The sequence below is a fragment of the Suricata suricatta genome, chromosome 9, assembly GCF_006229205.1.
Source record: "Suricata suricatta isolate VVHF042 chromosome 9, meerkat_22Aug2017_6uvM2_HiC, whole genome shotgun sequence".
Classification (NCBI taxonomy): domain Eukaryota; kingdom Metazoa; phylum Chordata; class Mammalia; order Carnivora; family Herpestidae; genus Suricata; species Suricata suricatta.
The window spans coordinates 43,404,598-43,417,224 of record NC_043708.1 but is presented as its reverse complement, the minus strand read 5'-3'; the positions used below and the strand labels follow the sequence as shown (position 1 = coordinate 43,417,224).

The 12,627-nt window shown below is 48.7% G+C and overlaps 1 protein-coding gene and 1 long non-coding RNA gene across 3 annotated transcripts in view; both read left to right on the top strand.

Moving 5' to 3' along the window:
- Window positions 1-13: 13 nt before the first annotated feature.
- LOC115302454 lies at window positions 14-1,604 on the top strand. Its single transcript, XR_003913476.1, has 2 exons — window positions 14-159; window positions 1,434-1,604. It is a non-coding gene; the product is annotated as an uncharacterized LOC115302454 (long non-coding RNA).
- A 224-nt stretch (window positions 1,605-1,828) lies between these two features.
- The window catches only part of SAMD4A (sterile alpha motif domain containing 4A), a 208,090-nt gene continuing 197,291 nt past the window's right edge, over window positions 1,829-12,627 (top strand). For both annotated transcript variants that reach the window (XM_029950983.1, XM_029950982.1), the window contains exon 1: window positions 1,829-2,063. In XM_029950983.1, the coding sequence (XP_029806843.1) occupies window positions 1,868-2,063 (196 nt within the window). In that variant the 5' untranslated portion in view covers window positions 1,829-1,867. The remainder of the gene's footprint in view (window positions 2,064-12,627) is intronic.

Here is a 12,627-nt window from a genome sequence, read left to right as displayed (position 1 = left end):
GCGGCGGCCAGGACCCGCAGCACCGCACTCTCTGAGCGCCGCCCGCCCCGACGGCATGGCTCGCAGCCCGCGCTCCGGGCGCCCGCAACCTTGTTGAGAGCCGCCTCGGTCCCCGACCCGCGCGCGGGGCCCCGAGACGCCGGGATGAGTCGCGCCGAGGTGAGCGCCCCCACCCTTCCGACCGCGGCTGGGGACCCGCGGGTCACTGGGTCCTCCTCCCAAGAGACTCCCCTCTCTACTCGAGAAGTTCTGGGAGGCGGGAAGCGGGATGCTGGCAGCGAGCTGCCCCTCGAGGGCTGAGCCGCCGGGCTTTTCTCTTCGCCGGCGGCGGCCACCCGGACAGGGATAGGACTAGAGGAGCCTCCGAAGCTGAACTTTCTTCTTTGCGGTCGTTGGGGGGCGTGTGCGGGCGGCGCGGAGCCGCAGTCTCGGCGGAGCCGCCCTGCCCGCCGGGGGAAGCCGTGTTTCGGACTCCGGCTGTCTCCGCGCTCAGCGCGCGCCCGGAGCCGTTCCGCCTTCGGCCTGGGAAGCGCGGGCGAGGCGCTGGGCTGGCCGGACCCGCCCGTAGGCGGTGGCAGCCGAGGCAGAATGCCTAAAGCACACACTCGCGTACACACAAACGCACACGCACGCACACATCTGATCGCTCAGGGCAAAGCAGGCCCTCGGAGACCTCCCGGGTGGGCTGGAGAGGCGCGGCGTGGGGGAGCCGGGGCTCGGGCTGCGCCTCCGCCCGCTGGGCACGGAGCTTTGGGTGGGGAGTTTATTTTTGTCTCGAGCTGCTGCCGCGGCCGCTCACGGCCTAAATCCAGAGGGGCGCCTGGCGGTGGAGATGCTGGCTGTTGCTGTAGATGGAGCTGCAGCCGCTCGGTTGCTTCTCCGGGAGGTGGAGGAGGAGGAGTGGGCGGAGGGGGAGGTAGAAGAGGAGGAGGTGGAGGAGTGGGAGGAGGGGGAAGGAGTGGGAGGAAGGGGGGAGGAGTGGGAGGAGGGGGAAGGAGGAGTGGGAGGAAGGAACTCAGGCTGCTGCTGCCTCCGCCTCTGTTTTGCATTAGCCCCCACCCGCACCCCCGCGCCCCTTAGCAGCCGCATTGCAAGTTTTCCGCGCGAGGAAGATCTGTTGCTGGTGCTGGCGTTTGCAGGCTCAGCCCTCGAGGCCACCCCGGGTGGGGTGTGTGGGGAGCACCAGCAGTTCGCAGCGGCAGCAACAGGAAGCCGTGGGGTCTCCTCCCGCACCTGGGAAGGAGGCTTCTGGCCATTCCCAGAGCGAGAATAGCTCATTTCCCGCATCCGGGTGCAGAGGGGGCGGCCGGAATTTGAGGGGACGAAACCCCCCGCGGGGCGCCCCCCCCCCCGCCGCCCCCTCTGATGCGCTCGTTTCCCAGGCGCGCTCCCTTGCTGGCCGAGGTCTCACTGCAGCCTTTCTCTCCTTCCAGTGGTGATCGCCGCTCGGGAATGCGGGTGTGAAGGGTCCGAGCTGCCGCCCAGCGGGGAAGAGACCCCGGGACGCCGGAAATCACCATCCCAAAGCTGCGAGAAGGCGGTGGGGGGAAAGAGAGCATTCTTTCAGTTTGTGTGCCTTGTGGGGAATTTTTTTAAAAAATCGTTATTTTTTTAAAAAAGAAACATTTCCTTGCTACTGCCTGTCATCATCTCTGGGGAAATCAGCCAGAAGCACCGGAACGTAACTGAAACCAGACGAGAGAGGCAGGAGCCGAGGCAGTACCTGCAGCGTCCGGGCACCGGAGCCACCTTGGAACCGGAACGCGTCTCGGGCGGCCGCGGGGCTGCGGCTCCGCCAAACTTTGGGGCGGGCGGGGCGGGCTGGGGCGCCGAGGGGGCTTCGTAGACCGAGGGCCGCCCCCTAACCATGATGTTTCGCGACCAGGTCGGGGTGCTGGCGGGCTGGTTTAAGGGCTGGAACGAGTGCGAGCAGACTGTTGCGCTGCTGTCTCTGCTCAAGCGGGTGAGCCAGACCCAGGCCCGGTTCCTCCAGCTCTGCCTGGAGCACTCGCTGGCCGACTGCGCCGAGCTGCACGTCCTCGAAGGCGAGGCCAACACCCCCGGTAAGTGCGCGGCCGCCGCCGTCCCGCCTGTTCCCCCCTTCCTCCTTCCCCCATCCCCTCCCGCTTCCCAGCCTCCGGCCTGGGCCCCGCCCCCGGCCGCCTCCCAGCGGGTACACCGAGGGCGCGGGTCGGGGCCCTTGGCATCTCACCCCTCCCTCCACCCCCCCACCCCTCCCAGTCCCTGCACCCACTTACCTCCGCTGGACGCTTTGGTTTTTTGCCCACTGTCAACTCCTTCAGCCCATTCCGTGTGGTAGCCACGGTAGCATGAATGATTGATTTTTCTCTCATGCAGTTTCCTGGGAAATAAGTAAGTCAGGTCACGTAGAGTCTGGATTTTCTGGGCTTTTTTTTTTTTTTTTTCCTTCGTCTTTTGGGCAACGTGGCTCTCTCGATTTCAGCAACACATGAAGAAGCCCGGGCTGCCCTTCAGAGAGCCAGGCTTTGATTAGGCTATATGAGGAATACATGAAAATACATGAATACATGAAATTTTATTATTCATCTTCCTCCATGGATATTCCAGTTTTAGAGCTCTGTCTTCAGACTCATATGCAGGTGACGCTACATTCGTGGTTTGTCTACTACGAGGTTATACTTCTCTATCACCCCCTCATCGTGTTGACATGGATCTTGTAGAAAGGGATCTTATAGAAGGGGGTCTCGGTAGAGAGCAGGCATGAATCAGGGTCCTTCATATTTTTGTTGGAAAACTTTACTGAATATAGCAGAATTGTTTCATATATACAGAATCTCAACCAGTATAGAAAGTGAATCTACTGGAAAGGTTCAGCAGTTTTCTATTTGCTACCATGTGTGGTGACAGAGTGAAATTATATCCTGGGGAGGTGGGGTGAGGATGGGGGATGGGGGCAAGGTCTTTGCAATTTTGGATAGGGGAAATTCTTTAGTTCCTGCTCAGTAGGAGGGTGAACAGAGCCCCCAGTGTTTACACCGAGAAAAGAATGCCGGGTCCTCTTCCAGCTGTTCCATGTTAAAGCTGCCAGCCTGCGAGACCCAGCAGAGGTCTGGGCTGCCATTTGATGACAAGGACCAGTCCAGGGCAGCAGGGCCTGGGAGACACTAAAGTGAGTGTGCAGTCAGGGCAGCAAGAGGAGAGCTGGCCTCCTCCTTCCTCCGCCTCCCTGGTGTGGTGCTCATGAGGCTGAAAAGCCTTGGATGGGATGTTTCCATATATAGAATCCAAGGCTGGAAATGAGCGGGGGAATCCTCACAGCCCTTTTCCTGACCAGACAGGGCTGCACCCAGAGGTCCCTGTGCCGCCAGGTGTGGAAGGCCACATGGAGAGATCACACAGGCCCCAGTGGGATTCAGCAAGAGCCAGACAGCACCCCCCCCCCCCCCCCCGCCCCGTTACTTACAAGGGTGGCAGTGGCAATGCCCCATCTGTTTGGTTACACATTTATAAATAGCTGAAGGGCCAGCCTCCTTCCTAAGGGTGTGGGAGCATAACTAGGAAGCCTGATGATCTGCTCTCTTGACTTCTGTCCTTGACGTGACAGAGTAGCCTGGTTCACCTGCTGGATTTTGTTTTCTTGGGTGTGACAAGCAAGGTTATGTAAACTTTCCTGGCTTATAAAATGCAGGGGATTTAAGAATGGTAATTTGTGTCCAATGCTCGACTTCAGTGCTTGAAGGGACTGTTTAAAGTAATAATGAATCTTCAGGTGACTCAAGTGTTAGAGCAACATTCTTGCCCTTTGGGTGAAAGGAGACTTTTCTCCCTACCTAGTAGCAGTTCAGTAAGTGAAGCCATTAAATGTGTGGTGTAAAAAGAATCGGCTTACTTTAAAAGTCTCGTCATTTAATAGACCGAGAAAAAAATTGAACTTCTGTGTTTTTAAAAGTCACTTGGCCATCTTTTCCTCAAAAATTTTATTTTACTATACGTGTTTGTGGAAACCTACCTGTTCCTGCTGCTGAGTGCCATAGGTATACAAAATCTAGAGCCGTTATGTAAGATCGGGACCATTTTCCAGTTTCTGAATTAATGTTACCACCCAGAAATTTTGCTTCTGTTGAAACCTTTGCGCTTGTTTTGCTGTGTGGCTGGGACAGAAATTCATTAGTGAGGTCGCATGATTGTTTGATTTACTTGTGCAGGATGGGGATCATACAGAGCATGAAGACTTGTCATAACACATATCCAAGCCTGGAGTATGGCTCTCTCACATATCTGGAATGTAGCCAAGAATCAGGAAAGGGGCAAAAATGCCCACTCAGCAACCAGAATAGATGGCATCACGTCTGGGAGAATACTTCAGACCCTTTCTCACAATATACTCACTCTTATTTTAGACAACAACCCTAACAATTTTTTTAATGTGAAAAAGAATCCACAGAATATTAGGGGTGGCACATTTAGAATGAAGTGACCCTTGACAGCTTGACAACCTGGAAGGAGACAGAAACGTTATAACTTTAGGCACAAGCATTGGAAGCAGAAGCCCTGAAGGTTTGGAAATGTTAGAGTAGGAACCCTCCATTGATTCTGCAGGCATTATTCTGTAATAAGTAAATAAATAATTACTATTTACCATCAGTGAGAGTGAACTACCAAAAAGGATACATTTTTGAATATACTCTTAAGAAGAGAGGGAAATATGCCATAAACTTTGAAAATATTGACAGTCAAGATAATTAACCTCTAAGGCTGTTTTGGTTTGTAAAGCTCTTACCCATTCAGAAAGCTAGGCTGTGTGGAATGACTCATCCATTGGCTGGCTGAGGTTTCCTATACCAAAATCATCATGTATCACTTACTTTTTTTTGTAATCATCAGTTAAAAAGCACATATTTTTTCTAGTGTTGAGAGATTTTAAACCTTGGTGAATGGGAACCAAATTCATATCTAGGGCATGATCTCAGTATAATAAAACATTTAATTAGTCATAGTATGAATTTGGCTCTGTTTTCTCCAGGACTGACTTTAAATAGAGAGAGAGATTTTTTCACATTAAACGTGGTTTAGGTTTGAGATCCGTGGGATGTATTTTGATACTAACTTTTTCTTCTCTTAAATTTAGCATTTATTTGAGAATTTAGTGGTTTATTGGTTTATCCTTTGCCTCAAGTTCATGGTCATCTGAAATCCTCCCCTCCCCCCAAGAAGGTTGAGTCATTCCCTATGACTTTGTGTGCGCGTGTGTATTTCACTCTAGATTTGGTCAGTGGGATTTGCTCATGGTCAGCTCCCAAGTAAAAGCTAGTTTTCAGATCCTTCAAATCATAGATTATTGCCCTGTAGCCTCCAGCCCAGATTAACCTTGAGACCTCTGGCCAGTCCCAGTTTATAGATGGTTGTTTCTGGGGTAACAGGTCCTTTGGTACATAAAAAAAGCAGAATGGAACCTACTTTAAGGGCAGTTTCCTAAAGAAAAATAGGTTATGTGACATTGTTTATTCATGACTTTTGTCATTTGGACTTGAAATATGTTTTGCAGTGGAAACAGTGTAATGAATGGAGGTGTGCAAGTGAATCCATAAAGACTTATTAACTCACAAAACGGCATACTTTGTGGGGCAGTTGCATAGGTTTGTAGTAAGTAAATGGTAAAAAGGTTGTTTTCCGTATAATTAAATACAAGAGAAAAGATGATCTGAAATGGTGGTGCTTGAGACAAAACTCATTGTGGAGACTGGAAAAGGACTGGTGGGCATGTTTACTCTAATGCGAGGGCGAGGGCGAGGTGTTGATTCTGTGGTTGTTACAGTGTTTGGTTTCTACAGAGTAGGTACGTCATACCCTGAGTTGCTTTTTTAGATCACAAATGGAGTAAAAGGACAACAGAAGAACTGAGATTTTTCCTGATGATACTAGAGAAGATCTTGTTTGTAGTTCTTCCTTGTACTTATTCATTGAATCTTCATTTTCTGACTGCCTCCTACTTTCCTGACCCTGTGTTATGCAGTGGGAGGACAGAGGTAACGTACTATATTCCAGTGCCTGGTCCATAGATACCCAGTGTTGAGTAAATGACTAGTACAGTATCATAGGTACGGAAGCAATGGTACCGGAATAAAAAGCGTGGAGGGAAGCCTTCTGGGAACATTATAAACCTAGCAGCTAATTGCCTGGGGAGTCAGAGAAGACTTCACTGAAGAGGATATATGTTTGAGTTGAGTTTTGAAAGGTGACTAGGAGTTGGTTCAATATGTAGAAAGGATTGTAGAGAATAGGCATGATGGCATTTTTCAGGCAGAAGCAATAGCTTTGGTAAAAATGTTGCTGCCTTATGAAAGGGCCTTGGCAGGAAATAGTGAGTTCAGAGTGGCTAGAGGAGTGTAGAATCCTGACTTTTAAGAGGCAGAACGTAAAACGAGCTGTTGGGTGTATGGGATTTTGCCACTTAAGGTATTTGGACTTAATCCTGCAGAGATGATTGAAAACCCAAGAAGGCTTTTAGGAAACAAGTTAAAAGATAGAAGGTGTGTGTGTGTGTGTGTGTGTGTGTGTATTTGTACAGTTTTGGGAAAGATCTTTCTAGTATATGCCTGATTCTCTAAGAGGCAAAAATGGGAGAAGTGAGGTAAAGTTTGGTTTAGTTTCCATTTTGGTCACCTGGTGGCATCATCAGCTCAGGGCAGCCTTGTTGATTTCAGCATTGACTTGTGGGGGAGAAGAAATGGCTGATACGGAGAAGAAAGGAAAGTTTTTCCAGGTGGTAATTTATTGATATGTGTGGAAGGACATATGTTGTAAAGGATTCTTACAGTATGAATTTTGAAATCAGTCAGAGTGGGCTGGTCAGTTGATTTTTGGGCCTTCATTTTCTCATCTGTAAAACAGAGCTAATAAGACCTTATTGTTGTCCAGAAGTTACTTGATAATAATCCAGTGAGGACCTCTTATAGCCCCCAGGTTTAAATTTGCCTCTGAGTGAATGTGGAATTTCTATAAATGATGTTTTTGTAAATGACAGGAACTCTTTTTATTTAAAGGATTATCAAGAAGAGATTGGAGGGGCACCTGGGTGGCTCAGTCGGTGGAGCAACCATCTCTTGATTGTGGCTCAGGTCATGATCCCAGGGTTGTGGGATGGAGCCCCATCTCGGGCTCCATGCTGAGTGTAAAGCCTTCTTAAGATTCTCTCTCTCTCTCTCTCTCTCTCTCTCTCTCTCTCTCTGTCTCCCCCCCTCCCCCCCGCTTGCATTCTCTTTCTCTCTAGAATTAAAAGAAAAAAAAAAAAACAAGAGATAGGAGATGACTTGGTATCCTGAAAAGACAGGAGTCTACCATCTTCTTCACGTCAGCCTGATTTGATTCTCTATCATGTTGGGTCCTGAAATAATTCAACCTGGTCCAGTTTTCCTGCATAACTTGTCAACACATTTCCCCTCCACTTGGTGAATGTGAAAAGCAGCAGTCATTTTGTTGAAAGAATTGTCTAAGGACTTTATATCTGAAGCACTTTTCAATTAGGGTGTTGTGGTTTTCTGTGGGTGGGTCTCGCATGACAGGGGGCGGGTCACACACGTTTAAACTCTCTGTTGTGAATAACTCGGATTTGGTTGTTTAGCTTGGGTGCTGTAGGGCTTCAGTGACTGAGTATGTGTTATAAACAGGCCCCGTCAGAGCAAGTAAGAGGCAGACAAACTTAACAGCAGTCCAGTCGGTTTGTTTACGTTTAAATAAACCAAGCTGGGTGAAATGAAGGTCAGGAGGGCTGGAGAAGTAGCCGAGACTTCCCAGTGTATCCTGCCCAGGTGTGGTTCTAAAGAGACCTGACAACACCAGAGAAGACGAAATTCCTCTCTTCCTTGGCCTGAGGAGAAATTTGGAGGTTGTCATCTCTGAGCGAAGGGCCTTGTATAACTCTGCTTCTAGGAAAGGTGTGGTGCTTATTTCCTTTTTGAAATAGAATTATTGCTTTGAGTTTTTGGCCCATTCCTTCCTTTCCGTCCCTCCTAATCATTCCTTCCAAGACCTTACTGACTTGTACCGGGTCACACAGATAAAGATGCAGAATCCAATGTCTCCTCTGAACTATTTTTTTGCTTCTTTGGAAGCCACCTGAGGCAGGAATCTCCCAAAGAAAGCACAGCTTTCAGAATGGGAGCCGGGTTTCCCTCTCGGCTGAGCTAGTCAGGGCTTGGGCCCTGCTCTGAAGCTCCTGCTCCAAAAACCGGTATGGAGCTTGGGGGGAACTAGCCTGCTTTTGTGCAGGGGCGTGTCGCTCTGTGGGACTCAGGCGAGTTGCAGGGTTTTGTTTCCCCTCAACATGTCAATGTGTTAGTATGGTTTTCCATGTCTTGGTTTACTAGGGGAAAAAATCAATCAAACGAGTCAATGGTTTCTTTTACCTGATAGGCAGTACCATTAAATGGCACCTGGGAGGGAGTAATTAGGTAAGGAACTGTGGAGCCAAGGTCCTTAGCACATGTTCATTCACCAAATACCCCAGCAGAGGGGCACCTGGGTGGCTCAGTCGGTTGAGCGTTCGACTTTGGCTCAGGTCATGATCCCACAGTTCGTGGGTTCTGTGCTAAAAGCCTGTGTCTCCGTCTCCCTCTCTGTCCCTGCCCTGATCACAGTGTCTCTCTCTGTCTCTCAAAAATTAATAAAATGTTAAAAAAATTAAAACAAACACCCCAGCAGCTTACACTTGAGTTGAGGAGGTAAAACACATAGAATAGTTAGACCATAAACAGTTACTACATGCTGTGGTTCCCATTGGAGAACAAACCTGGAGGTGAATGAAAGGGAGGGACAGGATGAGTTGGGTAGTCCAAGAAATAATGAGTGGAAAAAGTAAACCTGAATGTATCATATGAAAAATGTGCTTTAAGGCTCACCGAATTCTTGCCTTTTTGGTATCTCTAGTTTTATTTATTTTTTAAATTTTTTAATGTTTTATTTATTTTTGAGAGAGAGAGTGTGAGCAGGGGAGGGTCAGAGAGAGAGGGACACACAGACTCTGAAGACAGGCTCCAGGCTCTGAGCTAGCTGTCAGCACAGAGCCTGAAACGGGTCTCGAACCCACAAACTGTGAGATCATGACCTGAGCTGAAGCTGGACACTCAATAGACTGAGCCACACAGGCGCCTCAGTATCTCTAGTTTTATTAAGGAAACCATACATGTAGGGGATTATGTGCATGAGCCATGGAAGGGGCAGGCTTCCTGGGCCTTTGAAGGGTGAGTATGATTACGTTAGAGACAGTGGAGCATGATGCCTGTTCATCAGGCATGATTTCTTGAATGGAAGGAGTAACACAAACGCTTCTGTGATCTCTAACATTTAAAGGCAGGGACATGAAACATCTACTCACCTAATATTTTTATCCTTAAAATTGTCCATAACTTTATAAGACTGAGTAATAGTTCTCTTGGCCCCTCCCAGGAAGGTACTTTTATATGTAACTTTGATTGGAACTGGTGTTCAGCAGAAACATTTTGAACACATGTAGGAAGAGACAAAAGTGACTTACACTAGTTCTCAAAATATGCGCTCACAGATCACTTGGGGGTTCTTTTTAAACTGAAAACTGATTGAGGAGGTCTGTATTTCTTTTTTTTTAATAATTTTAAATACTTTTTTAATGTTTATTTTTGAGAGAGAGGGAGAAAGAGCATGAGTGGGGGAGGGGCAGAGAGAGAGGGAGACACAGAATCGGAAGCAGGCTCCATCCAGGCTCTGAGCTGTCATCACAGAGCCCGATGCCAGGCTCTAAGCCACGAATTTTGAGATCAAGACCTGAGCCAAAGTCTGACGCTCAACTGACTGAGCCACCCAGGCACCCCGAGGAGGTCTGTATTTCTAATTAGCCCCCAGGTTAAGTTGCTGCTGCAGGTCTTTGGACCACTCTTTGAGTAGAAAGATCATAGATTTATTAGAGGTGGAAGGTAATTTAGAGGTCGTTGGCGCCTTGGCTTTCAAGTTTTATGGATGTGTATCTGAAGATTTTTGTTTGCAAATGAAAGTTTACGTGAAAGCTTCTGGAAAGTGGCTACCCCTACCTGGACTTCCTGCTCGGAATCTGCCTCCAGGGAGAACAGTTTGAAAATCATCTATCTCTGAGCACGCACTGTGATTTCTCCCCCTGGCTCAGAGATACTTGAACGGTCTCTCCTAGCCCCAGAGTGAGGCTGGGTTTGAAGAAGGCAGAGCAGGGCCCCATTCGTAGCATTTCCCCCAGCTTTTAAGAGGTGCCCTGCTGGACTTTCTAGGCCTTCTAATGATCAGTGTCCCCTGGAAAATGAGGCTCCAGGAGAGGTTCGTTTTTTGTTGACGCTATGGGCTGTAAAGTCGAGCTGGAAAGAGCAGGAATGCTAATTCCAGAGACCGGATGGGAGAGATCTCTTCCTACTTCCCCAGCGCACTCCCCTACAGCACAATCATCGGAATTTCTGAGGCAGCTCAGCCTGATCTGTCAGTAGAATTCAAGCGCTGTGTGTGCAGCATAAATACGTATAGAGCACTGTATACGTTTCTAGCCGTTTGAGTGCGTGCACCAGATACCCAACTGAAATGTGTGACTGAAATGGCAATGCTGAACCACTTTTGAATTTCCGAAGGGCCACAAAGGAATAGGGGAATCATTGAAACCTCCGTAAATAACATGGTCTCAGTTTGTAAAAGAAAAAAGGAGGGAGGAAGTAGGTTCTGTCTTGTGCCAGAGACCAGAAGAGTATTTGAAACTTGATTTGCCAGTGTTTGGATGAGAAGCTAGGAAGTGGCCTGGTTTTCCTAAGAATGGGAAGAATGGGTCATGGAGAACTTAAGTCACTTCCTTTTTGCTGGGGGAACAGGAAAGGAAGGGAGATAGCAGACAAGAGACGTTTGTATTCTGGGCAGATCACAGGAATTCTGGTAGCCATCCTGTATCTGAATTTTAGCACAGCCTTTGACAAATCCCCTCGTTTCCTGCTGAATAAAGTGGAGACATGGAGGTCTGGTCAGAGTGTAGTTATGTGGCCTTATAGTGGCTTCCGTGACTGACAGGCAGGCCTGGCTCCATCCTCTGTCAGCCTTAAAGGAGGACTTGGTGGCGTGACTCAGAGCTTACACGTTCTACGTCATTATTCGTGTTGACTTGTGCCTTAGGCGGGGGTCTCCAAGAAAGCAGAGCCCTAGGCAAGGGCTGGTGTGCAGGTAGTTTATTTGGGGCCCTGATCCTGGGGACTGTGGGGAGAAACGGAAAGAGGGAGAGCCAACACAAGATTATGTTATCTAGCTAGACACTGCTGTGGACAACTCGAGCCCAGTCCCATGGGGACCCTCTGAGGAGCCATACTGACTACCTCAGAAGGGATAGGCAAGGTGGCATTTATCCCTGGTTCCCCTTTCCCCTTGGTCAAGGGCTGCCCCAGGGTATCAAGTGCCCGCACGACCAGCATACACACATGTGAGTGCTGAGCCCTTTTTAGCATCTCACGCCGCGGTGCCACAGAAGCCCCAAGGCAGAAAGCTAGATGGAAGGGGTAGAACCGAGGCGGGGTGCTGTCTGAGGCTGGCAGCCGCAGCAAGGACCACAGGAGAAGCCGGGCTGAGAAGGTGTAGTTGTCAAACCCATGGATGAGCTTAGAGGGATAGATGGCTGGGGGCTTGATGACAGCTTCATGATCCAAAATACTCGAATAGAACAAGATGGCTATTAAGTCACAGTAAGCATAGCCCCATTTGTCTTCCCCAGACCTCAGTTGGAAGAGGACCAGTTCAGTAGTAGCATGCAGGGAAAGGACTTCTGGCTTTTGGTAGACTTAGAATGAATAATGACATGATGTGGTTGTCCCCAAAGCCACTAAACCTTTAATAATACATTCTACGTATACTGTAGTATATAGTAATATTGCCTTCAGAAGCAGGTCTTCTCTGCCGGCCAGACTGTCCCTTAAGTCGAGGGATACACACTTCTGATACACACTTCAAGGGAGATGGACAGGTCAGGATGTGGCAGAGGACAGAGCATGGTGGGCACTTGAACCAGGCGAACACTGAGGCTGGAGAAAAAGATGGACAGAGAAGGTGACAGCTGTCATTGGCTTCTTGAAAGCCTGGCTTACGGTTGAGGGCTTTAATTCCATATCCATGTAGAGGGTAGTATATTGAAGCTGAAGTTCCTTTAGCTCAAAGAAAGTGAAACTTTATAAAGATGAGGGTTCCCAGACAATGTAGGAGACACTGGCCGGCTTTCCCCGGAGGCGGGCAAGCGTTCGGAATTGTGCAGGGCATGGAATGATGCTTCTAAATAAGACTGGCTCCTGTGTGTTGAGCACTTGCTCTGTGCTAGGCATATTACTGAATTCTTTGCATATGTTACCTTATTTATTCATCCTGACAACACTATGAAATGAGTCAGGGACTGTCATTATTCTATTAGGGAGGAAACAAGTGGTCTGACTTCCAAACGATTCCGCATGCTTCTCCACTGTAGGGACTCAGTGGGTTTCTTTAAAAAAGGAAACTGCGACCTCTTGGATGACCTCCAAAGTGCCTTCTAACTTTTAAGATCCAATGGCCTGTGTGAGTCAGGAATAAAGGTAAGAAACAAAGCTGCTGGGAGCAGAGGAGAAAAAGAGACAGTATGAGTGAATGGATAAC